This window comes from Helicoverpa zea, chromosome 18 (assembly GCF_022581195.2).
Source record: "Helicoverpa zea isolate HzStark_Cry1AcR chromosome 18, ilHelZeax1.1, whole genome shotgun sequence".
Classification (NCBI taxonomy): domain Eukaryota; kingdom Metazoa; phylum Arthropoda; class Insecta; order Lepidoptera; family Noctuidae; genus Helicoverpa; species Helicoverpa zea.
The window spans coordinates 6,515,939-6,543,928 of record NC_061469.1 but is presented as its reverse complement, the minus strand read 5'-3'; the positions used below and the strand labels follow the sequence as shown (position 1 = coordinate 6,543,928).

Here is a 27,990-nt window from a genome sequence, read left to right as displayed (position 1 = left end):
CAGCTTTACATACTTACATGAATGGACATACAAAAGCCCCCATTTTGGGCTGGCCATTAAAATGTTAAACACACTTTTGTGTGCATAGGCAGATAATGTAACCCACCCGATCTATATAAAAGAAGGGTTTCATAAATATGTAACTTGGGGATATTGCTCCGGTTATAGCCTCGTTGTTCCCTCTCGATCATTGCCAATATAAAATTGTGATTTGAAACTGTAGTAGATTTATGACGGGAATGGTACTCTTTTTACTACTTAAGTTATAGATTGATATTTTAAAAGAGATAATGATATATTTATGATGATGATGTCCTCCCAGACGTGTCCGTCGACGGCGACACCCTGTCAATTCCCGGCAATCTGTCTTCGATCATGGGCCCGGTAGTGACTTGCGAACCCGAATTTGTTTTTAAAAACTCGGTCACATGATGCACAGTAGAGCTCTCCGTTTGCATTAAAGGTATACTTATACGTCGGTTTAGGACGAGTTCTACGGGCCAGGCGTTTACCATCAAGGTCTACAAGACGATGGGACTCGAAGTTTTCTAGTCCTTGATGAATTGCCTTACGCCACTCAGATCTTTGGGTGGCTAGGTCCTCCCATGAGTTCGGGGATAAACCGGTCGATTTTAAGTGGCGCTTTAATACATCCCTGTAACGTAAATATTGTCCTCCAGCTTGTCGTTTACCCAAACTGATTTCCGAATAGAAAATAGTTTTCGGCAACCTGGAGGACTCCATGCGTACCAGGTGACCGCACCAGCGCGGCTGACCTTTCATCAGAAGGCACTCCATGCCCGCCAAGCCCGTCCGTCGAAGAACATCCGTATTGGGAACCCGATCTTGCCAACGTATACGGAGTATTGCTCGGAGACACTTCATGTGGAAAGTGTCAAGGCGTTTAATATCACCTTTGTAAAAGCACCATGTCTCCGAGGCGTAAAGAAGCAGTGGTAGAATTAAAGCTTTGTATACGGCAATCTTAGTCTGTAATTTAAGATCGTGTGAGTTCCAAACACGGTGTTTGAGTGCACCAAATGCTGCAGCCGCCTTTGCAATTCGTGCTGATATCTCAGACTCCAGACGATTGTCGCTACGTATAAGACTGCCTAGGTACCGAAAGGTTCCTACCTCCTCCAAAGTTTTGCCGCTAAGGTAAACAGGCACGTTATCCGCAGATTTTCCTCTTGCGGGCTGTTTTAGAATTTGGGTCTTTGATGCACTGATTACTAAGCCAAATTTGCGGCAGGACTCGTCTAGGTGGTCGAGACAGTCCTGGAGATCAGCAATGCTGTCAGCCATAAGGCAGACGTCGTCGGCATACTGAATTTCGGCAACGGAGACAGTCGTTACTTTGCGTTTTGCCCTAAAGCGCGAGAGGGTCAATACGCTTTTGTCCATGCGAACGTTAAGAGTAATCTTGTTCGTACATTTTTGCATGGCATCGTTCATTACTGCGGAGAAGTAGATTGCAAACAGTGTGGGCGCCATAACACACCCCTGTTTGACCCCACTTGTTACGGGGAATTGTTCTGTAAAACTGTCTTCGTGACGTACGCGGGCAAACATGCCTTCATGGAACTGGCGAATCAGGTTTACAAATTTCGCTGGGCATCCATATTTTTCCAGTACCACCCAGAGAGCAGATCTTGGGACGCGGTCAAAAGCCTTCTCCAGGTCTACGAAGCACAAATAGAGGTCACGATGCTGTTCTAGACTTTTTTCTTGAAGCTGTTTTAAGGAAAATATGGCGTCAACTGTACCTCTATTTGGACGGAAACCACATTGGCTTTCAGGAAGAAAACGCTCGGCTAGTGTAACTAGGCGATTATTTATGATGTGTGCCATAATTTTGCCAGCCGTGGAGAGTAATGAGATGCCTCTATATGAGCTACAATCTGAGAGGTCACTGGTGAGACTGGTTTGATGAGTCTGATGCGGAAATCTTAAAGCTTGTAGAGGAGTATAGGGGTTCTCTTCGGCGTGTTCATAGCAATCAGCAGCGGAAAGATCTTCATCAAGCTCTCAAAAAACGTGTACGCGATTTAAAGGATCGCTGGTGGCTTCTGAAAGCTCAAGAATTACAACTCTAGCAGATACCAGCCAAATTATAATATAAGATAGATGCAAAATTCTTCGAAGCTTTAAAGACTGTGTATGGCCCGCGTTGTAGGAAAACTGCACCTGTATACTCGAGAGACAAAACTGAAAAAATTACGGACCCCTCTGACGTTCTTCTTCGCTGGGCTGAACATTTCAATGAGGTACTCAATCCTGTCTCTCAAAGTGTAGATTTGCACTACATCAACAGTCTTGAGGCATTACCAAGCGCATGTGACCTGGAAAATCCACCTTCCTTTGAGGAATTTATAAAGGCCGTCAACCGACTGAAAAACGGCAAATCCCCAGGCGCTGATAGTCTCCCCTCAGAAGTTTTTAAATACGGAGGACGTAGAATAAAGACCAGACTCTTCAACTTGGTAATGCAAGCATGGGATGCTGAAACGATCCCACAGGATTGGAAGGACGCTACAATAATAAAACTTTATAAGGGGAAAGGTGACCTCTCAGATATATTTATAGAAAGCAAAACAAGCTCATATTTACAGATTGATGGAGTTTTACATGCAATAGCAATTGCAATTTTGTCAATGGTATTAACATATTCGTGCCTTACCTGTACAATAACAACGTATGATTTTCCATTAAAAAAAACAAAAGAGCAATTAATTCAAGAACACCTATGTGGCAAAGCAACTCATGAAAAAACAAACTAAGTATTGTCCCTAACACAAGCCTTAACTAAAAGCACAAACAAAAAGAATGAAGAGCGCTTTAGCGGTTTCAGAACGTTTAAACAATACAATGAAAACCGCTGCAAGCGTGGCGTAATACAATAAAATTCTTTTCATAGATTCCATATTGACGAATTGGAATAAAATGGTCCAGTTTGTCATAGTAACTTATGTATACAAGCGATATAGACTGAACACGTGACACAAAATAATGGCACAGTCCTGTGTGTGATGGATGGGTGCGACATTCTGCATTGTAGTGTAACGCACACATTTTACATCAACTGAAATAATCATGCTTTTTCAAAGGGCTCGAATCTGTCATTCCCAGAAAGAAATTGTTTTTGATAAACTAATTCCTAGAAAAATCCTAAAAATATCTGACTACGTATTATGTTTAGTAGTACCAGACATACACAGTTTCTTAAATTCATTATATTCAGCTAAAACGCGCGCTTTGCTTACACAAACAATACCAGCAAAGAACTTAAACAATAAGAAAATGCATCAACAGCTAAACACTTGTAAGCTTGAAACAAATGGCATACAAACCTGAAACAAAGCTCAAACACGTTGTTTGCAAATCCCAATTAAACTACGAGTTAAAGGTAAGTACAGTTGGATGAACACTGGGAGCACGCTCAATAACCGCACACGTCCAACTTCATTAAAGTTTAGCTTTTGGCTAAGCAGCCCCCGGAGAGGTGCCGAGGTACCGGCAGGTTAGGTGCCAATCAGCCACACGCCAGTTTGTGAAGTCACCACCTTAGATGTAAGGTGCAGCTCAAGAGTTACAGTTGGAAAGTGAGGTCACTTCGTAGTTTTATGGAGTGTTTCCTTTAAAAATGTTGTCGTCTTATTGTAGGGTTTAGTCGTGCGAATAGTGTGCAGTTGGCTGAGTCTTGTTGTCATTTACTTGATGATGAACTTAACAAATAAATCACGATGAATACGGCCTTGTATCTAACAGATTCTTAAGAAAAAGGCGTGATAGGCTGATTACGTAAACAGGCAAAGAAACTTTAAAGTTATTCCGAATTTTCTTAAAAGTTCGTTCCAAAAACGGAATGCATTAATTCTTCAGATGCTTGCTTTCAATAAAACTTTTATAATCCCCACAACTAACCGCCGCTCATTGGCTCAACGAGGGAGAACCAAAAAGAACTGACAAAATAACTTGCGAACTTAGTTCTTTTATAAAGTTCTCCATCGTTTGGAATAACTGCAAACACAATTCAACACCTGCGGGATTATTTAACTCGAACTCCTGCCTTAAAATTAAAGCGCTCTGGGGCTTAATTTGTCTGAACTGAATGTGATTACCGGTTAACTTGGAACGACAAATATAACTTGTAGGTGTGTGGGGAAACAAACGACGCCTTAAAAAGTTAACGTCGTAATATTCTGGCGAACACCGCAGAACTATAGATAGTTAACCCTGTGAGGGATCGCTGAGAAGGATTTTGTTTGTATAGGTATAACTGTGGAATCAGATTGTGTTAGGATAGTTATCGCTAGTTTCAGATTTCTAATGTAATATTAAATGTATGTCCGGGTTTCGACTGCGGCATTTCTTGATTTAACCAAGACTCTAATCAAATATTAAGATTGTCGGGTTAGTTCTAAAACTTAGCTGTATAATTTGTTACATAAAATATTATATTGTGTTGTCTGTCGATTTGAAAGAAATTAGGGTTAAGATAAATAGGATAAAGCCTCATTTACTCGATACAATTTTCTTACACATCATTTTCGAAGAATCGAAGTGTTAAAGAATGGTATAGTAGGTACTTATCTGAATTAAAATCAGAGTGAAACAAAAAGGTAACAGCAGAGTTTTCCAAAGTTTTGTGCTAGACGTAACACCTACTTAAATCATCGACACCTTTAAACGCGCTTAAAATTAATACAACCAATATTATTACCACGTACTCAACTAGATTTGGTAATGTATATTCCTAATCAATTAACATTCCGCTACAAGCACAGTACAGGAGCTAACAACATTCGGGTATCGTAAACGTGGGTGTAACTTAGTAACGCCAGTGGCCGCCAACATACGTACCTAAAGCAAGTAATCCCAATACGTTTGCTTGAAATAGTTCCTTCTGGAGCGTAAAATACGGGTATCCGCTTGACGTACACACTACTTGCCTAATTGATGGTTATCCCTTCCTTAATTTATCTTGTTCCATTGAATCTTGGGAGAGGGGATGAACAATCGATGGAGTATTTGTCATATTTAGGGTTGGAAGATGTTATATCTATGCATTTGTATATTGAGATCCGGATATCAAGCCCGTTGTGTTATGGTATTTATTAAACGAGAGTGGAATATATTATAGGACACAAGAACATACATACAATAATGTAAATAAAAAGTTTTTATGTGTGTTAAACAGCTTTCAAAACTTCACTCGCTCAGACTTCACAGATAAAACAAAACCTAAATTGAACGAAAAGACCGAAACCAAAACAATGCAAACCGTAAGTAGAAGTATCAAGGAACACAAATAACAGATCTTGGCCAGTAGCCAACGAAATGCAATGCAGATGACTCCAATGTTGAACGAAAACAACCAACTATTTGACTTCCAAAACTAGAGGCAAAAACTCGATTAAAATTAAGAGACCATCTCCAGTGCAGTATCTAGTCTTAAAGTTTATACTCAGAAGCTAAACTCCGGGGATTTACAATTCTCTTTTGTGGTAAACATATACAGAAAGTACTTAATACCTGCCAAATAGATATCTCATTTCACAAAACACAGATCGTACATTATATAGACAATTTGAATAGGTAACCTCTGTTAGTAACACAATTCAATATAAATGGCAACTATACTATGTATACCTTTAGATACGTTGGGAGACATTAATTCGGCAACAATAATGCGCAAAAGAAACCATAAATAAGTATACGAATAAAATCCTGAAATAACTCCTAGTTGACAGGCAGAATAATAACAAAGAACAGTCGCTCCCTTTATAGAGTTAACTATTAACTACCCAGCTTCAGAACTATTCGATAACTCTGTAAATTACGACTCTCCAACTGTCATTGGAAACTGCTCATATTTTAGGATGGCAATGACTTGCAATTCCTACAGTCCCACTACGATATCGATTCAACATATGATACTTTTTGGTTAGCCTGAGTAAAACTACTTGGAGTACCGAGAACCTTATAGCATCATGTGAGCTTAGAACTTGGAGTATCTTCCTAAGGTAAGGTATCTTCATTAACTTACGAAGGAAGATACCCTTGGTAATACCTACAACAAAGAACTTGGAAAATACACGTTTTAAAGCGAGTTATTACTAAGAAATCCCTTAGATCTGTGACTATCATCAAACTATCTCGCCAGGTGTTTAATCGACTTGAATGAGTAATTATTGGGTCCTAAATTGGGGGTGTTAATATGACTGAAGATCATTATCGAATTTAACCTCGACCTACTCCTGGATCCGAGATTAGAATCATAGACAAATTACCTGAGGGCATGAGGGGTTTGCGATAGTTTTTGCTAGTACCATTAGTGTTGTAATATCATTTTTGATTCGCTATAATTTTGAATGAAAATTAACCCTTAATCGGTAGTGGGTAAAGGACCAACCTCAAGTACGAGGGCGCGGGTTCGATCCCAGGTCAGGCAAGTACCAATGCAACTTTTCTAAGTTTGTATGTACTTTCTAAGTATATCTTAGACACCATTGGCTGTGTTTCGGATAGCACGTTAAACTGTAGGTCCCGGCTGTCATTGAACATCCTTGGCAGTCGTTACGGGTAGTCAGAAGCCAGTAAGTCTGACACCAGTCTAACCAAGGGGTATCGGGTTGCCCGGGATACTGGGTTGAGGAGGTCAGATAGGCAGTCGCTTCTTGTAAAGCACTGGTACTCAGCTGAATCCGGTTAGACTGGAAGCCGACCCCAACATGATTGGGAAAAGGCTCGGAGGATGATGGTATCCCGGAAGGTTTTTATTTTTAGTGGGAAGATATTAATACTGTTTTCCTCATTAGTAAAAACACTGTCAAGGGACGTTGTCCACCGTCAGTCACATTTAACGTCTTTCCAGCAATGAAAGCCTTTATTATTCCTACTTTTTAAGCGGCCATTAAGCCTTCACAACTTTTTGTTTAGCAGTATCCTTTCTGAGTATTTGCTTTTATTCCAGTTTTTAATCTGACATTTTAATGAACTTTGCAATCCACTGAAAGTATTTTTATTCTTCTTTTATAATTAAGGGAGTACAGCCAGCAAAGTATGTGTGGAGGTAAGGTTTAAAAGCTGAAAGTATTAATGTGGACTTTTGATATGTACCTAATTGTACATATGAGTGACATCTTTTTTTTTTTTTTTTTTTAGCGACGTAAAATCATCAAATGACCCCTCCCGCTGTGGGTTAGCAGCGGTGAGGGAGTGTCAGACTCTTACTGACTAAAATCGTCGTGTTCCGTCATAGGCCTTTTATGTACCAGGGCCGCGGTATCTCTTTCGAACAACCCGCAGCCCCGGCAGGCCTTGGCCCTGCTGGGCCCCGCTGGGGTTGCTGACATCTCTTTGAGGAGCGCGTGGAACAACGCGCGCCGTCGACACGGGTATGTCGTCTAGAAAGACAGAGGGACGATGAGCCACCCGAACTCACCGCCCACAGACCCACGCCTACGGTGGCCGGGAGTCATCTCGCGACACCCGGCGCCCATGGTGTCTACCTGGTCCAGCGCGGCGGCCGGGATGAGAGGTGCGAACTCTCTGGCGTTCCGCCTCCTCCTTCTCGAGCATGACCGCTTCGCAGAAGGAGGCGACGGCATCCCATTCCCTCTCGCCCCGGACCATGGCCTGAACCAGGGCCGGACGCGAGAGGTCGCCGCCGCCCAAAGCCTCGACGAGGACCCGGCGGTGCCCTTCCCATGCGGGGCACACCTGGACTGTGTGGTCCACCGTGTCCTCGGGGCTGTCCGCACAATGGTGACACCCGGGCGCCTCCTCACGACTGATGCGGTGCAGGTACCTCCCGAAACAACCGTGTCCGGTGAGGACCTGCGTCATGCGGTACGTGAGGGCGCCGTGACTCCTCCCGAGCCACTCCTCAAAGAGGGGACTTACCGCCACGATGGTGGCGTGCCCTATATGAGTGACAGCTCCGTTGTCGAAAAGCGTGACTGCAGCTCACGGGGTTTGGAAGGAAGTTAGTAGGAATATATATTTTTATATTCTATCCCATCATTTTCAGCCATAGTTGAGTGTTGATGCTAGCATATTTTTCAATGCTAGTACTAAACATTAGTATGATGAGGTGTCACCCTTTACAAAGCTACGTTACTCCGCAATTTTCGACAATTTGCCGTTCCCATCCAATTAGGTTAAGTGGTTTCCCAGCACCTGAGCCAAAACTCCTTAAGAAAAACGTTTAGTACATCTTACTAACTACATGCTTATGAACTTATTTTTGGATATAATGGTTATAGAAAAAGAAAATAAAAACAAAGTAAGGACAAGAGCCATTTGCGTAAATAGACACACCGCTTCGAGCATTAGGTGCCTCGTTTTTCCAAGTTTCGTGCCCCAATAACGGTTAACAGCACATTAACATTATATCAGGCTTACAGTTACCGCTTGTTTCGATTTTCGAGAGAAAATTTTAGTTCATTATAACTACGGTTCTTTCTAGTCCATTAAACTAGTTAAGGGTACTAACTCGGAACAGTAACGACTATTCCAGTAATTTTAAAACATTTGCGGTTGTTATAAGATTAAAAAAAAAAACAGGGAAAAGTATAGGTCCGCAAGTTTGGTAACCACGAAAAATAAACAATAACATATTCGGTGTTTTCCAGCAACGTTGCGAGTTTTATTGAGCGGACTCGATATTTTATGCAGAGACAAGCCCGTGGGCCAGATGTCGTTGACAAGCCATCCAAGTTTTCTATACGATGTTTTTGTCGCTGGCCCTCAGGCACTCTTCACAGTGATTGTGACCGAAATTGAAAGGGTAACATTTATGCGAAAACAACTAAAAGTGTTTTTACGTGTTCTCTTAGAATTTTTTCGCTTGTTCATTTGTCTTGGAAACACTGTATCTGACGGGTGAATAAATGTCAATGGTCTACCAATAGGCCTATTGACATTTATTCACTGGTCGTATGCTGGTCGTATTTGTTTTTATGGTACATAAAAAAAAAACTTAAATTAACGGTTCTGAGGTAAAAATACGAAATGACTTCTGCTCATGTTGGTTTTCTTGATTCCACACTAAATCATTCCATATTACTTTCTCCGCGTCTCACAAAAAACCTTCGAACCCTTGAACTTTAGGTGAGGTATTTCTTCAAAGTAAAGTAATTATTTGAATCAGAAATATATCGGTCCCACATAACGTGCTCATGAAATCAATGAGGATATAGTTTGGAACAATGGAAACCGTTTTTGCGGAACATCTATTGTTTTCATGGAATGCCTTTCCATCCAACGCATATTCACAATAGGTAGACCGATATTGGTTTACAGCTTTTAGAGATAAAATATCTTTGCTGTGCCGTAGGATATATTTAGCAATTTTCTCTTTCAACCCACTTTAGTCTAGTTTCAAATTCTGAGCGGTTAAGTTTGTGTAGTAAGGCTCTAAAAAACACACCGATGAAATTTTTAATATTAGCCATTTTTTGTCATCTGTTTTCATCATGTGGGTTTCAGTAATTGAATTTGTAAGTAACTTTGTACTTTTTAATGTACCATCACAATTTAAATATTTTCAGGTTACCTACAAGAGACCGCCAATCTAGATGATCATAACTTAATTCAACCCGATGGCAAAAGACCAGATACTGAATGGCCCGTTCAAACCTTCCAAGCAATTCAAGGAAACTTCTATAGTCAAGCACATAGGACTATTAATTCAAAACCATGTACACGACGGAGCAACTCTGAAAGTGATCCGATTGAACATCGTTTAAGTTCTCCACCAGTTACAAAGGTGGAAACATTACCTGATAAGGCAGCTTCTCTTAAACCACAATCATTGAAAAATGGAGAAAATGACCTTAAAATAAATGATAAAAAACCACCTCCTAAAAGCCAAGACTTACATACCATCAGGAAAGCCTTACCTATAACTAATCCTGTAATAGATTCATTAGAAGAAAATCACCGTGAAATTTTACCTGATATCACACCTGATAGTCACCCGTCTCCCCATAGTGCACCTCATGTTGTGACAGCCAATGAATTCGATGTTGAACCAAGGAATATCTATATTTCTGACCCAAGAAATGTTGTCCCAAATGAATTCCGACCCTCAAATTTGAAAACACCTAATGATATCATAGAAAGCAATTTTTTCCCTGAATTTTCTAATGATGTCCCAACGCAAGCGCCAACTTCAGAGCCCCAACCAAATATGGAACGCAGACAAACTAGTTCTTTAAAGTCAAATAAATGTTTACATGACGATCACCAGAATAACATAGAAGGACACTCAAGGAGATCCATGTCAAATGATATTTTACGCAAAGAAAAAGAGCTTTATCAAAACCAAAATGATCCTTACAATAAATCAAATATTAAAAATGACCAAGCCATGGTATCAGTACTAAATGCTGATAAAACTGGTATAAAATCAGGAATAGACCTTAAAAGTTCGAATAAAACGACATTGCCAGCTCATGAGAAGTCAGTAGGACGACCACGATACAATGACGCCAGACGTGAAATGGCTGAACCTGCAACGGGACCCAAAATGGGACAGTCACCCCTTACGTTGATGCAAAGTGAAAGGGTATGCTACGCGTGTAGCACTGCGAATAACCCAAGTTGCTGGGCTCCCGACAAGAGGACCACAGTGAAGTACTGTCGGAAAGGAAACAACGCTTGCATTACGAAAACTTTTGGGAAAGGAAGTAAGTGACCTGTTACCTGTAATAACTATTCATAACAATGTGTTTCCCTTTTAAAGTACAAGCGCAGCACGACGCCAGTGGCATTCAATGTTAAGCCTGTTTTATCTGCTTATTAAAAATGCATAAAGTAGATAATAATTTAATAAATGATTCTCTTATTGCAGGCACACTTACACTGATTCGTGATTGTGGAAATTCTTGCGATGACTCAAATGCGGGATTTGTGCCAAAATATAAATCTTGCTCCATGTGCCACTCAGAGCTCTGCAACGGTGCTTACTCTATCAACGGAAACAGCGTCATGTTTGCAATAATCTTAACAGCTATTGTAAAATATTACAACTAACATTTTTGATTCTTGTTTGTACAAAGAAATGTTAACTATAGTTAGCTATTTAACTATAATATTTCACAAGACTCGATGCAAATGATAAGGGTAGCTTTATTCGTATTCCAAGTTCCCATTTTCTCGGTACAATGGCTTCAATACGGAAGCAAAGACATTCCTCCACTTTGTAGTTTGATTCATTTCGTTTTCAATATAGCTGATAGCAACAAACATTTGTTTGCTTAATTACATTGTTTCCAAAACAAAAAGTATTTTACAAAATAGATTGTACAACACTGAATTCAGCTTTTAGGGGAGGTACTTCTATAAATTCGATTTAAATATATGTGATTAAACAAGCTTTGGTTTCTTTTCACCTTTTGAATTATAAGTGGTAAAGTACGTGTGGGTCGGGACATTAAGCCTTTGAAAAGAGCACGTTCTTTTTGTCCGAAATTACCCACGTATGTGGCCGTCAGTCCGCGAGGAAATGTTGAATGAGTATGGCAATAGCAATACTGAGAGCGTCAGGCATGCCGTTCATTGTTATTCAAATTGTTAGGTATAATAACATTAAACACAGTTCACAGTTAATAATAACTATCATGCGCTGTTGTATTAATCAAGTTATTCAGTATTCATTGTGAGCTCCTGTGAAACTTGACCTGCTCTAGAATATTGCGTGAAACCTAATAAGGTAAATATTTTCGTTTTAAAATTAAAAGACTGAAATAGAAAAGTTTATTTAAGTGCTCAAAAATTTAATTAGAGAAGGTTTTTACGAAAATGAAAAATGTAATGTGGATAACAATAAAAGAATTATTATTAAAAAAACAAAATACCCGACTGCACACTAAAAAAAGAGTAAAACAAGCCCCACAATAATATTGATCAATACAACTTTACTGAATATAATTTATAAATATTGATGGAAAGCATCGCAGGCGGGGACCAACAGATGCTTATTTATAGTCATTTCGGTTGTGCACCATTTAGCAGAATTTTCGTTGGTGGCGGTCAAGGTGGTCCCCGCCTGCGATGCTTTCCATCAATATTTATAAATTATATTCAGTAAAGTTGTATTGATCAATATTATTGTGGGGCTTGTTTTACTCTTTTTTTAGTGTGCAGTCGGGTATTTTGTTTTTTTAATAATAATTCTTTTATTTATAACTTTTTAGCTGTTTTTATTTAACGAAAATGTTGTAGATGTAGAAGACTATGTATATGTAAGTACCATTTTAAATTATTTCGACGACATTTGGCTTTAGATTACGAGTGATGTTACTCCGCAACATAAATTTACCGCCAATCTGGACTGTTGGTAGTGAAGAAGAAAAAGAATTAGGTGAGTCATTACTGCTGAAGACCGTCAACGACGTGTGCCCTTATGCGTGTGCCCGCATTCGGGCTGTATACTCGAGCATATCCCCCTCCGCACCGCGCCGCGCGCCGCATGCCAGGCCACGCCCTATCTTTTTGCTTGCTAACGCATGAGTTGCTTTGCGTTGACGCAGAATTAACATGTTCCCGTGGGAATTTTGAGAAAAAACGTATCCTATATTAATTATTACTCCCGTGATTGAAATGAATGTAATGATACCGCATACATATTTTTTTAAAGAGAAATTTAGAAAAAATATCCCGTGGGACTTTTAGGATAAAATGTATCCTATGACACTCCCGTAATCAAGACAAATCTAACGATACCTCATACATCAAAATCCATCAAGCCGTTTAGGCTACAGGAGGTCACAAAGGAACAGACATACATACATACTTACATACACTCGAAAAACATTACCCTCCTTCTTTGGCAGTCGGGTAAAAAGTAAACCTTCTTTGTATGTAAACTCACATTGAGATATCGCGAAATTTGGTATAAAGCACTACTTAATTGAAAGACAAATCTGAAAAGATATAAATTATTCGTATTTTTGAGTAGGTCACCCAATCCCCAGATGTCAGCTTCTTACAAGGGGATTGTTCGCCTTTTGATAGATACCAAGATTGATTGCAGATTAAAAAAGGGACTTTCAATTTAGGGATTTTATTGAACATTTGCTGAACATCTCTTTTTAGATAGGCATTAAAATGAATTTAATATAACGAATATTTGAACAGAAATATCTTTTGTCACGGTATCAATTTAATCGAAATCAATGGCGTCTTTAAAAGTTTAATCATACAAATCTTTTGCCAATGTCATAGAACACTTCCTTTTAATAGACTACAAGTATTTCCCACTGATTTGTGTAAGTGATAAAATGTTTTATAGGTACTCGATATAGGAAAAGCAAATAAACAAGGTTGTGTGTGGCAGCCCTAGGGAGGAAGGTATATTGTTTATTCATGTATACGGAAAACATTGGCGCGCACTCCAATCGGTGAATGGTTGAGAAATCTTATCTCTAGGGTCGTCGATACATCATTAGAGAAGGTGTGTAAATTCGTTTGACAACCCCTTACATTTTGGGATGCCATTCGTCTTGTGTCACGTCATCGGTCTTCAAGTGTTTATTTCTTGGACAAGTTATTGCAATACTATTGAGATACTATCAAGCTATGGTTAGATTTGTGACTTTTCAGCTTTGCTACTTGTACCGTTTGGGTAAATGGGCTGGTGACCAATGTGACCATATATCTCGATACCTATCGAGTTCTGTGATTTGCTAGATTTGTAAATACAAGCTGTTGATTTGCATCCGTGCCATATTCAAGGAGGTAATTATGCTAATGATTCTCGACCCAAAACAATAAAAAAATTGGTACGTATTTTTTTTTTCTTTAATTTTTTTCGGAATTCCGTAAATGTCATCTAGCCTTATTTAAACTTGGCGCGTGTGTTAATGGCCTTAAAACCGTGCTGCGCCCTCACACAACAATCACATCATTTGACAATCTTTCAATTTAGTGAATTGAGTGTTTTATTTAACTGTATTGTGGATGCTTTATATAAATCATAGTATTATATAGTTAGTATCTTATATTTAAAAGTTCTTTAAGTAACCCAAGACAACTCATCATTAAACACTATTACAACTCCTCGGTCGCATCCATTCTCAGCCGTATTTCTAAATAGGTGGTCTACCTGCATTGTTATCCGTAAGCCAAGCTAAGCTCTCGGTTAAAGCAAATTCAATATCATGGAATAGATAGAATTTCGCACCCGATATTGGTCGAAGCGGTTAAACCCAAGCCGTTGATCTTTTGTTATACGGACAATGAGAATCACGATGACCAACTGTCCTTCAGCATATTCAACGATACCTTTTATATGAATTATGTAAAGTGGTTCTGCTATCGAGTAATATGTATTGATGACGGACAGAAATGTAAGATGGGGTTTTATATAAAGCTTGCCCGCAATACTTGCCAGGTCAGATGGTTTTAATTATTGTAAAAGGTTTTTCCTAAAATGTATTTCAAGCTACGAGACAATGTCTTTAAGATTGATTTGATTTTTTTTACACCACACTTGTGGGAATATTTTGAGTTCCAGAAAGGTACACTACGATAAAGGTCTACTATACTACTGTTTCGATAACGGCCCAAAAACCGCTGAAGACGGTCCCGTTCATCTAATTACCAACAACAATTCGTCTTCCACAGTCGTTCCAAATACTCGTGTTAATAAAACACTTGGGAGATTTAAAAACAATTAGCAGGGCAAAGAATACCTTTAGATTAAACAGAATAGCGAAAGTGAATTTACTACGGACAATTATCAAACGATCCGGATCGTAAAGCCTGAGTTAAAACCTCGTAATAGCTGCGTCGGCAACAGTTTGTTCAAATTCTTGTGCTGCTGATAAAGTAATTACTCGCTGGGAAAAATATTTGATGTGCGATTCAACGTGAAGTAATTGTAATTAACATTTCATTCGGTACATGTATCTGTAGTTGGACATTCAAGAAAGGTTTTACAAAGAACTGTACTTAGTACCAGTTACAGTCAAGGAAGACACAGAAGTCATAACCGATTGCTAATTGAAATAATGCAGACTGAAGAATGAATCGGGCAACATAGGCAATGTACTTATTCAATATTTACATAATTACATTTAGCTACCGGCCATAACAAACCTTCAAAGCCACTAACGATAACAACCCTTAGTAATGACGTGTATTAGGATTTCTCTACAGCATATACGCTCATGATAACATTGTTGAAAAAATCGCGATTTCGGAGCAATGTGAATTAATAAATACTCCCCTATATATCTCACTGAAAGTAGACTTGTTTACGGGTATTTATGTTATTAGAGCTTACGAGGGCCAACAATAAATTGTACTTAAACCAGCCTTACCTATGTATTTTTAATTTAATGGTCGGTAACTGAACATCAAGAGTTATTGTAATTGTAGCTACTAATTTATACAGCTTTACGCCCATTTATGTTATGTAGGTGTGAATTTGATAGGAAAGTATATAATTATTACAAAAGCCTACACAATGAGGATAATCTACTCTACAGTATATTTTTTACGGCCTACGCACTAATCGAATAGGTTCGATATTTGAATCGAATTTTCCGTCACAGATAGTTGAGAGATAAGTAGGTATGATCATTATCCTTCCTTCAAACGATCAGATTACTCATCCTTTATCACCACAGTTAACCACAGAAATACAAAAGATTTTACCAGTAATAAACCAAAACTCCAGTATAAAAATTCAATAACAGCTCAAAGTCAAATAACGTTGAAGGAAAACAAAATTCAAAGAACACCAATAGAATCAGCGCGGCGCATCAAAGTCGCGGGAGCTTGTCAGAGGCGCAATCCCGGCGAAATTTTCATGAACATTCACGAGGTTGAACGCAGACCGCATACCTGCATACAGCTCAGGCACTTTCGACAGGATTTGTTCGCGCTGAAACTAGCTACTGTGGCTGCCAATGTTACGTCGCCAAATTGAACTAGCCAGGCGCAGTCCAAAATCAAAGCGCGGGAATACGCAACCGACAGCATTTTCCCTCTACTCTGTTATACAATTTCCGTCTCGAAAATCCCCAAAAATAAGCCAGCAGCTTCGTAACAAAGTCAGTCCCTTACTTGCGTATAATAAAAACTTTTCATAAGCCGATTTAAATCGAAAATCCAAATAAAGCTGTCCCTTATTTGAATGTTAAGATTTGAGAGATTATTCTAGAGGCTATTTAACATTTGTGGCTTTCATTTCGCTTGTTAAATTAAAACTTTACGAATGCACATTTAGTACATTAGGACAAAGCATTCAAAAGTTAAGTACTATACTAGGTACATACAAGGAGGTACTAACCTGCTGTTTCATTCAAACATCAAAGAAAATGTTTGTAAGTGCGTGTAAAAGAGAGTAAAAGAGAATACAGCCATTAAAAATATTTCCTCGTAAGTACTTTGAATTTCTCTTATGTCGAGTGTACGAAACATACGTACATGTTTTATACGTAAACATTTACAAGAACATGCCCTGCAATCCTTTGGTTGTAAACAAATAAAGAAACCACTACCGCACTAAAATACATACGTTTTATAAAAATAACGGGGTTAAGTTCCCTAGGGAAATCATAACGATTTAGAGGACTCAACTCGGTTGAGGTTGAATGCGACTCGTACTGTTCTGCTGACAATATTACGACACTATTGAAAAACACGTTATTCTGTTGATTTTGAAAACAAATCTTTGTTACTCATTTTCAGCATCTTTTCAATGATTTTGTAAATAACTTGAATAGGCCATAGATACACGTAGATAATAATATATGAGTAATTTTAGGAAGCCTGAAAGAATACACGCAGACAAAGTCACAGCCACTACTAGAGAATGAATAGACAGTTGCAAAAATATCAGTACCGAAACCAAAAAAATATATAAGTTTTAGTAATAAGTTTTAGTATAAAATAAACAACTTATTTAACCTGAAATAGCTGATGACTGTTTGATGACCACGGAAGACTACTAAGTTATTTCTTGACCGTTTCGACAAACACCGCCGAGGTTCCCCAACATTAAATCAATTTCCCGCATCTGTAGGAACCCTTGTCAAAATCGGACCAATCTGCAATTTACCGGTGGGGATCGCACAGATAATAAATACGGGGTTCACAAGGTTACATACCTAACGATTATCTTAAATACCTTGAAGGTCGCATTGTTCCTTCTTATCAACCATTCGGTGTGTGACAAAGGAAACCCTTTTACAGTAAAATTGAGAAACTGGGAGGTCGGAGTCTTTAAGAATAATTTAGTATAATAAGTAACACATTTTCCATCATTACTTTACATAAAAAACTGTCTCATCACAAAAAAAAACTTTAAGTATCTACGTACCTACTTACCTCGTCCTCAAATCTCTGCATTTACCTGAACGTCAAAGATATGTAATAATTAATTTTTCGGTCTGCGGCTACTAATCTACTCTGCTACGAAAACCGTAGTCATCGTTTCCAAAGCTACGGAATTCGTAGCATATTTACAGCATTCGTAGCATTTTAGCTTGCCTTTGTATACCCATCCAAATCTACTAGAAAAATTTTCAAACATAGGTTTCATTTTCTTAGCTATGCTCATTCATTAAATTTACTCACCTAAACATTTAGCTCACCCACTACTTGTGTTTTTGGCTCAGCGAAAACATGTTGCTTTTGCCAACTATTCTCTCACGTGACCATTGTCAATCAGCGGACTAGACGTGGTTTTCATTTCAAAATCGAGAATTACGGGCGCCTCACACGTTCAGATTTAACTGCTAATAAATAGTACTTCTAGATAATAGTACCGGTAGGTTCTCATAAATAGTACATCCATAGTTTAAAAGTACTAGGTACAGCTTTTCGACGAATACGTTCCGAATTATTGGCTAATTTTTGTCACTCTTTCATATACTTTTCAGCTTCACATGAAACAAATTCCTCATTTCATTGCATCCGAACGAACCAGCATTTCCATTCGTGGACATGTACTACAGCTGCCATCTAGTTCGTACAAATATAAATATTGCAAATATTCGCAGCGATTATGCTTGCGAGGAAACCACGGCGGACTGAAAGAGAGGAGGATACGCTGTTGACCTAACTGCCGTAAGAGGACGTAATATCGAAAAATATAACATCCCACGAGTAAAATTAGGCACCTCGTTCAGTTTCAGATTTCAAAAAACTGCTTCGATAGATCTGCTTAAAATTAAGAACAACTTAGGCGTTAAATAAAATGATGAATATTTAATAAAACAAGGGTTTTCTTTTAGTTTCTCAATTTAATACTATCATCCCAAAAGCAAGCAGTGCGGTCGTGTAAAAACAATGACGAGAAAAAATTGGTCGTGTAAAATATTTCTTTAACATTTCTTCAATATTCCGTAAAATTAGATTCGAGTTTTCAATCTGCATTTACAAACCTAAACGTAGATATAAGTACGAACTATAGTTAAATAACTGTTGCTAACGAACCCCGACAGAGAGCGCTACGTTCGCCCGGAAATAATGTCATTCAGTTTGCTCTGCACTTGAAGCCAGTAGATGTTCACTTGATTGAATTAATCGGTCGCCGCAAGATGGTGGGATAAATAAAATCAGCATCGACGAGAATATTCCAGAATATTTTTTATTTTATATTACTAGGACCATACTGTACCTACTCTCCGTAGCTACTTAAGGTCTTTTTGCTTCGTAAAGGGCGACAAATATGTTGAAATGGATGTAGGTGCAGAACACATTACAAGGAAAAAATATGTTTGTGCAGCAGGTAAAATCCGGAACTACAGCATCTATTGCAAAATATATTTCCGCAGCTAGAAAACATTACCTGTCTTTAAAATTTCTTATACTATACACAATTAAGAATTGGTATTCTATATCCTCATTGTATATTATGCATTGTACACGTCACAGTCTGATACTTACCTGATAACTATATTTTTACTTTTCAGATATCTCTTATCTAATTCGGCCGTGCCCTTGCATGCCTATCAATACAATTTCTTCATACAAATCGGAATATAATTCGGCCTTATATATTATCAGATTAATTTTATACCGCAGTTAATTTTTTTTGACACTTTTTTTTTTGTATAGTATACTTGAACAACTTACTTATTGAAGCCGGATTTGTTACTGACTTATCTAATGCGTTAAATGATTTTAAGAACTAACTGTCTATGTTTTATCTCTTTTGACGCAAGGCCTTTAGACAGTTCTAGGTACTTACTTTCATATACGCTACTAATCTGCTTAATTTAAATTTGTTCAGATCATTTCAGTGCTGAAACATGTTAGACACTATTATTTCGTCTCTGTCATAATAGTAACAAGAAGATGAAATTATCCGATTAACTATTAGCCTGCTTTAGTTATGTACGTTTACAGAGTAATTTATCAGATAGGTACTTATTGATAATCAGATAAGCGGTACTTTAATTACAATTGTGTGTATTAGACAACCATAGAAATTATCAGGTTTGTTATTTTATTGGAGTTCACGTCATAATCACTAGGTACTCTTAGTCTTTTATTTTTCTAGATCAACCTTTTCGTCCTTTTCTTCGAAAGTCAGTCAATGATATTCATATAGGTAAGTATGTACCTATATTCTTAAAAATACTTTGGCATATTTGCCAGTTTTCGACTACTAATTGATATTTTGGGAATTCTTACCAACTATGTATGTAGGTCTACGCCTACACACATACCTATCTTGCCTAATGTACTACGTACGTAAAACCGCCATAGCATAATATGGATATCAGAAAGACAACATTCTATAAAAAAAAACCTAGATTTACAATAAGTACTATAGGTGAGAATTATCCAATATTGCATCTGGCTATAGAGTACTAACTGTGCTGTAAGAGTAGGTACTAACTCTTACAGACTGTTAGACTGACCTGCGTAAACACTATTATTTTTAGTAGTAGGTACGAATTTAGATTTTCATACTCGTAAACACTACGTTTTCATTGCCGAGTAGGACGGCGCGTCTCCAATCACGTGCTTACTACATATTTAAATAAAATACAAACGGCTGGGAAAATGTGTTTGTATTATTGGACGTTTTGACACCACATAAGTAGAGTTAAAATCAAAGAAATAAGAAGAAAAAATATTAAAATAAAGGATAAGTATATTGTACTCTATTTCATATGTTATCAGAAGGACCCTATATTTTTTCAAAAATTTATCATTTCTCTTAAGACTCTGTAGAATGTTCAACCCGTGGTTCTACCCCAAATATAAACAAGAGACTGAATTAATAACCGTCAAATCCTAACAACTCCATGATTGGTTTTCAACAGCGAAACGGAAAAAAGATCTCTAACTTCTGAAACGTCTATTAAGGGTTTTTATCTAGAAATTTATTATATTCTAGAAAAAAAGAATAATGGTGTGACTCATTGTGGATAGATATCATCTACGATATAAAATCTTCAACAGTAATCGCACAGAAAGTTTCTAGGTCATCAACAAGGAGCCCATCATCTTAACACTCTTCGGACTAAACAAGAAATAGGCCTTTTTCGTCCCTAATTGAGAATATTTAAATTCTTCATTGAGGAAAATGTAAGAAAATTACCGCGAAATCCTCACATTGCATTTGCACATTTTACCGGTGCTGCCATATAATGAAATGAAATGAAATGTAATGAAATGAAATGTATTTATTTGCCACAATATAGGTACAATATGATGGTCGATACAATAAAAAAATATGGTCTCACTATATTCGACTTATAATTTAGTCATGCAAATATCTTAAGTTCTATAATCTTATAGCTAAAAAAGTACCTACAATCATTTATAAAATTTTCAATGTAACATTTACACTTGATTATTTCCCCGCTACATGGATACCAATAAGTACAACACACATACTATTATAGTCGGAATTTCATTCAACTTAAACTTTGTAAAAGCCACGATCTGCAGCTTTGCTCGGATTCTTTGAGTAACAGATAACGAAAGAATTTACTTACGAAACTATCGATCGAATCGGGCGGGCTGGGTGTTGGAGCACTGGCAACATTTTTCACTCACAGTTCATTCATTCGTTGCCGTGTGAGTGTGCACGCACGTTGCTGTCACGACTTGAGCGAGTTCGTCATTGAAAAAGTCTTAATTGTGGTGAGCGAACGTTACGCTATAATTATACTTTTTTTTTCTAAAATACAAAATCGTAAGTAGATTCCCAATCTATTCAAGGCATTGTCATCATATTCTGTGTTTTATTGATTCTTTTATTTGGGCTAATGCTCGTATTGATCGTGAGCACCCTACATTTTATTTAATCTTCGGTAAATGTGTGGTGTGTAATGTGAATTAAGTTTTTAAGTGCTTTTACTGATTAACAGTACTAGAACGGTGTAACAATGAGCATAATGCAAAACATTGTGATTTGTTGCACTTTTGTATTTCAAGCACTTACGTAACATGACGTTACGACACCTTGTGCCTTGGAACTCCCTGATGACATTGATCCTGACCTAGTTCCAATTACGAATTCCAGAGCAATACTTATTTATAACCAGTGCTGTGATTTATAGCTTTTTACAACCTGAGTATTTCTAGAATACTCTGTCACTTAATAATTCCACTGTAGTGGTTTCTGACTAAAGTTCATCGTCTTTCAAACATAATTTTATAATTACCTACATGTTATATATCAGTGTACACAAAATTCGTTAAATTCTATGAAAAATCATTTATGTAACACATAAATCTTAGTTAATGAAAAACATAGCACATTGACCTTGAGTCCTCATGATCTCGACATAACCTCACAATGGTTTAAATCTCATTTTTCCTAGTTGATATAAATAATAGAGGTAATATCTTTAATTTTAATGAATTTTCCTGTTACCTCTTTCTAGAACCATGGGTATCCCTGCTGGAAACGCTGAGAATGGCAAGAAAATCTTTGTTCAAAGATGTGCCCAGTGCCACACTGTAAGTACCTACCCACCTCTATTCATCATTCTTATCATAAACATCATTGTCAGCCATACAGTGAGTGACATTGTCTGTTCTGAGTCATGACATTGAAACTTATTTCTAGAAATAACCTAAAGATGGATTTTAACATCAAATTATTTTCCTGTTAAAGTGATCCATAGAAAAACCCAAAAGTGTTCCAACATGCACATAATACCATGTACCACGTAGCATTAAAGCATTGTAAATTGAACCTTTATACAATGCATAATGATTGAAAAAGACAGCAATTACCACAGTACTTAATTTACCACCTCATGTCAAATAAATTTTCATTTGTTTTAGTTTGCTCAAAAAAATCCTGCATATTAGTATCCACCCACTTCTTTATTACTCTTTTCTTTCACATGATATAGAGTAACTTTTATTTAATAGTGCTAAGTGCATAAACTAATTGTATAAATATGTATGTATGCATGGAAAATACTCGGAACACCCTCCATTAGCACTCATGATAATTGAAATACATGTTATCTTTTTAACTAAAGTTGTAAATAGTAACTGTAAATGGTATAATTTTACTTATTTCCAAATATTAACGCAGAAGTATATTCATGTTACAGGTTGAAGCTGGTGGCAAACACAAAGTAGGTCCCAACCTCCACGGTATCTGGAACCGCAAGACTGGCCAAGCTGCCGGTTTCTCATACACAGATGCCAACAAGTCCAAAGGTAATTTTATTTTTAATTCATACAACCTTAAAATAATTAGTTAGCGATTCATAACTATTATTCTAGGACCTAATACTTATTAAACTACCAGTAGTATTTACTTTTTGATATAATTGTTCATTCATAATGATCATTACAAATACCTACTACAAACATCTGATTACAAGAGATTTTATAAATTCTAACAACACTATTGTTGATGACGTCATGTCCAAAGGTCAAACATTTATGCTCCTACTGTCTTATTGTTACAATCGCGTGAATATCACGCCACGTGGAATTGACAGTTCACTCAATCACAATATCGCAATGGCGACAAATGCCGTTGTTTGATTAGCTAATCAGTTATCTATCAGTCAGTAATGCTACAAATATGTTCTTTATTATATCAAACATTACATAATGGTCTGCCTGCGCCTGATCTCTTACCGGTCGTGTCAGATTGCCGTCCCATCGGGTTATGAGAGTGAAGGAATAGGGAGTGCACCTGTGTCTGCGCAAATGCTCGTGCACTATAATATGTCCTGCGTAGTTGGCTAATCTCCTTACATGAGAACAGCCGCCTGCCATAGCCGATAATCGGCTAGGAGGACATCACATAATGGTAGTAAACATTTTATATTTTTATTTTACAGGTATCTCATGGAATGAGGACACCCTCTTCGAGTACCTGGAGAACCCCAAGAAATACATCCCTGGCACCAAGATGGTGTTCGCCGGTTTGAAGAAGCCCAATGAGCGCGCGGATCTCATCGCTTACCTAAGAGAAGCCACAAAGTAGATTTTTGAAAATTTAGGAAAAATCGTTCAAAATAAGGAACATTTTCCATATTAATCATGGAATATATTTCTTATTTAATAGCCCAATCAGTATCATCAATCGTATTCTGCAATAATTAAGTTGCGTGATACACTTAGTATATAGTTCACATGTCATATTCTTAGCTGTTCTACAATTATGTGAGTACAAGTTACAGTGTGCAGTATATTACAATGAGTATACTCTCTTGAAATGTTGTGAGTGACTTTACTGTTATTAAATTATTAACGAGATTCCCCCTAAAGCTTTTCATTTGTGAATGTTTTTACACAACTCATTATTTATTTCTTCTGTATCAGCTAAATTCCAGTGTTAATTATTAATTTCGGATAATTGTTACCAATTATTACTTAGTGGTTAAATGAAATTATTTAATAAATAATTTTAATTTATTACTTCTGTTTTTTGTTCCTTTCTTTAAATTTATTTTTATGATTTCATATTTATATTGGCGTTTTCTGTTTAGAGGAGTTTAACAACATGAGTGGTATTTAGAGTACAGGTAAATGATTGATGAAGAATACAATTATGGGTAATTGTTACGCTAGCAACAGGTTTATAGATTTGATAGCTTGTAGGCTGATAAGATGTTTTGCATGAGGCCCAGAGTCAACTTTCAGTGAACTAATGTAATTTCCTCTTGGACTCGCGGTTCAAACTGTTAATTTATTGTTATATTAAATATTGAAGGAAAATATTCAGCTAGCTAGCATCATCATTATATCTTTGTGAGATGACTAGCAATGTTTGTTATTGCACCATCGTCGCAGGTGAAGCGCGAGTCTAGCACCGGTAAAGGAGTGTTAGTCATTCTGATTTATGTTATCGGGCCAGGGGCCCGATTCTCCTAATTTTATTCACGTTCGACTCGGTTCGACTGAGATCCAATCCCGACTCGATTACGATTGAAGCGTATGTGGCATTCCGCTATTTTTTCTTTGAAATAAACGTTTTTATCCTTTTCTGTAATTCAATAATGAATCATTTTGTCTGCAAATGATTTACGATTGCAATATGATTGTAGAACAAACTACCGTATAGACCAAAATAGCAGACCAATCGAATGTCCTTGGAATACGATTGGTCTTTTATTAGTAGCAGAATGCCCGATATGGTTAAAATTGCTATTGCGATCATATTGCGATTCGATTTCTATTCGATTTTGACATTATTAACTTAGAAGAATCGGGGCCCAGGCCATCGTCATATAGTGTTCCGTCTGGGGGAAAATAGTGGAACTGCTTATGAGTACTGGGCATTTGTAAAGGCACTTCTTATCGAGTTTGCTGCAGGTTTTATCTACAAGCCCTGGTGTCCGAGTTACTCAAGTAGGCCTAAAGGCTTCTGACATGGAATTGTAACACGCCATTACGGCCCTAGGGCTCCTAGGGTGTAACACCGCCAAATTTTAGGCTCTGGGCTGCTTTGTGAAAATTTCTCAAGCCACAAGGAGATTTCAGCCCAACGGGGGAATCCAACCCAAGACGGCACAGAACTATTAATCTAGACACACGGCAGTGTGTCCGCCAAGTTCGAGCAAAAAAAGCGACACACCGGCCGTGGGTTATATTACACGAACCATTTCGGGCCAAATTCGAACACCCTATAACTCAAAATCTATTTTGTTCACGCATATCAAATTTCAAGTATCTGTTGAGACCCCCTCACTTATCTAAAATAAAAAATTTCATTAATATACCTATTGTAGGTCTTGAGATATTGACGTCAGAAAATCGCTATTTTTACTATACACTCACTGACTGACTGACTGACTGACTGACTGACTGACTGACTGACTCACTCATCAAAAACCTAGACCACTTCCAATGGTCGTATTGACTTGAAATTTGGCATGGAGGTAGGTCTTTATGTCAAGGTAAAGGGAAAAATCTGAAAATGGTCAAGTGTGAGTCGGTTTTAAAATAATGAAGGTGTTTTATACCCCTAAGGAACTAAAACGAATTAAATTTATATAATATATCTTAGAATGGTCGTACCGATCTGAAATTCGTTACAAAGGTTTGTATTTAGTCAAAGTAAAGTAAAAATCTGAAAACGGCCAAGTGTGAGTCACTTTCGAAAATAACGAATGTGTAACTTTGATCCACAAACATAATATATGATAACATGTCATGTCAGTCAGTTGGTAAATCTAGTTCATTTCTTTGTAAGAAGCGTGCATATTAAAAAATCTGAAAGATAGAATAAATGAGTCATTTCCTTAACTAACTTAGTCATATGAAAAAAACCATTGTCTGTAAAGTCGTTTTACTGACGATAGTTGAACGTGACAACGTGAGTAGCTGCCGATTGTGCCTCTTTGTCGCTCGCTGCGTGCTCTCGCTTGCACTTCAAGCCTTAAACGGAACGCCTCAGAGCGAGGTAACGCCGCATGAGTCATGTTTTTTCGTGCGTGCAGCCGGCTCCATCGATTTATAAGACGTTGTCACGTCAAAAAATAAAATAAACAACCTTACAAAAATAAATGAAATCCCACCCAAAACATAAATGTGAAAGACTGCCAAGTTCGATAATATGGGAACGCTTCGCCTATAAAAGAAGTGAGATCTGAATAAGTACCAAGTTCCATACACATACCTCAGTTAAAAATAGTTACTTTTTAATGATGTTACTTGGCAAGTTTTAATAGAAAATTAAATACTTGATTCATTGCATTTAGTAGGTTTATAACAAGGTGTGTGAAAACTTGCCAAGTAGCATCATTAAAAAGTAACTATTTTTAACTGAGGTATGTGTATGGAACTTGGTACTTATTCAGATCTCACTTCTTTTATAGGCGAAGCGTTCCCATATTATCGAACTTGGCAGTCTTTCACATTTATGTTTTGGGTGGGTAATAGAACAACGAGGCAGTCGTATAGAAACTAGCGCCACACTTATGGGTCTTCGTTCTTAGCGTGAACTAAACGATGGCAGGTACTTCGAACGCGTGACACCATGCAACGTTGCAGCAGCGTCACGTAAATTGAGTGTTGTTTCGGGAAAAAATACTTTAGATACACTAAAGTATATTTTTAGGGCTTTTACCTCGACAATAGTTGATGAGAGTAACACCCTAAAAGAATTTGAAAAAGTGCCTGTAAAAAGGGTTGATGTTATTACATAAATGTGTCCAGGGAGACAATAACTAAACGAAGGTGAAAGAAGCACTGCTGCGTCAAATTTGCTGTCAGATATCGGAATGACATTTGATTTTTTTAGTTGCTTTTTGACGTTTTGACGTCCAATAGTCCAAGACCCAAGATTTTCTCGATGCAATGAGTAATAGGTTGTAATATTGCATCTAATTCGCTATGAAATCGTCAAAATATAGCACGGGAAAGCAATAGTTTACAAACATTTTGTGATGCTCCAAATTGTTTAAAAAGTGACTCAAATAAATGAATTCGCATAAATCAGCCTTTGGTAAGTTCAATAACACATTTTGCTACCATAAAATTAATTAAAATACAAATACTAGTGAACGTCAACTCTACTGTGTTTATATCTAAAATCAAGAAGCTGTTATTTATTTAATGTTTTTCTTATGGAAAACGCTTTACGCCTGCGAAAAGTATTTGACTGAAAATTATCAAACCCTCGTTGTTGACGGACGCTTGTATTTATAATACATTCAGAAAAATCTTTTAATTTAATTTTGGGTTAATTTTCTTGCTTACCAGATCGTATCAGCATTAAATGTTAGAGGCTTGATGTAACTGAAGATCATTACATAAAATAAATAGAAAATGGCAAAAACTTCAATTGTATTAAGCTACCATAGTATATTACTTCATCAGTCAGATATTCAACTTTTGACCGGACCACACTGGCTGAATGATACTATCATATCTTTTTATTTTGAATACTTGGAGGAGAATGTATTCAAAAATGCAAAAGAATTACTGTTTGTATCACCAGAAGTGACTCAGTGTATAAAGATGGTTCGTGAAGATGAAATAGGAACATTTCTGGAACCTCTTGGTGTTAGTAAGAAACAGTTTGTGTTCTTTGCACTAAATGACAACGACACGCCTGACATGGCCGGTGGCTCGCACTGGAGTCTTCTTGTTTATTCAAAACCAGAAAGGTGTTTTTTTCATTTGGATTCATCATATGTAAGCAATCACAAACCTGCTTGGGAGCTTGCCAGTCATCTTATACCATATCTTTCCAAGGGTAAGTAACCAGTTGCTTATATACCATAACTATTTAATTGGCATTTCAATCAAAACAAAAATTCTGCAACCATAGTTGTAAAAATACTGTTGATGAATGAGTACATTACAAAATTTTGCAAATTATACAATATTTAAAAATTGATCTTCAACACAAATATTAATATTGAAAACTATTTGCAGATACCATCAATTTTGTGACCAAAGAATGTTTGCAACAGAGCAACGGGTATGACTGTGGAGTCCATGTCATATGCAATGCTGAACGTCTAGCAGAGTGCGCCCATCACACAGGACAGATTGCCAATTGTGATATGCATGAACAGA

The 27,990-nt window shown here is 37.3% G+C and overlaps 3 protein-coding genes across 4 annotated transcripts in view; all 3 read left to right on the top strand.

The window, feature by feature from the left end:
- Positions 1-7,932: 7,932 nt before the first annotated feature.
- Positions 7,933-11,337, top strand: LOC124639131. Its single transcript, XM_047176365.1, has 3 exons — positions 7,933-7,990; positions 9,558-10,697; positions 10,862-11,337. Exons 1-3 carry the CDS (start codon positions 7,933-7,935, stop codon positions 11,041-11,043), a joined length of 1,380 nt encoding a protein of 459 aa, XP_047032321.1. The 3' UTR covers positions 11,044-11,337.
- Positions 11,338-20,971: 9,634 nt separating this feature from the next.
- On the top strand, positions 20,972-23,880 carry LOC124638932 (cytochrome c-2). Of its 2 annotated transcripts, none has more exons than XM_047176088.1 (4): positions 20,972-21,126; positions 21,873-21,948; positions 22,557-22,665; positions 23,301-23,880. In XM_047176088.1, the coding sequence occupies exons 2-4, from the start codon at positions 21,877-21,879 to the stop codon at positions 23,444-23,446; spliced, it is 327 nt and encodes a 108-aa protein (XP_047032044.1). In that variant the 5' UTR covers positions 20,972-21,126; positions 21,873-21,876; the 3' UTR covers positions 23,447-23,880. The 2 variants fall into 2 exon arrangements, with proteins under 2 accessions (XP_047032044.1, XP_047032045.1); XM_047176089.1 differs by having other exon boundaries at positions 21,039-21,178.
- Positions 23,881-26,688: 2,808 nt separating this feature from the next.
- LOC124638801 (cytochrome b5 reductase 4) overlaps positions 26,689-27,990 on the top strand; it is a 71,265-nt gene continuing 69,963 nt past the window's right edge. Inside the window, exon 1 of the mRNA XM_047175907.1 lies at positions 26,689-26,911. The gene's annotated coding sequence lies outside the window, so the exon portion shown is untranslated. The remainder of the gene's footprint in view (positions 26,912-27,990) is intronic.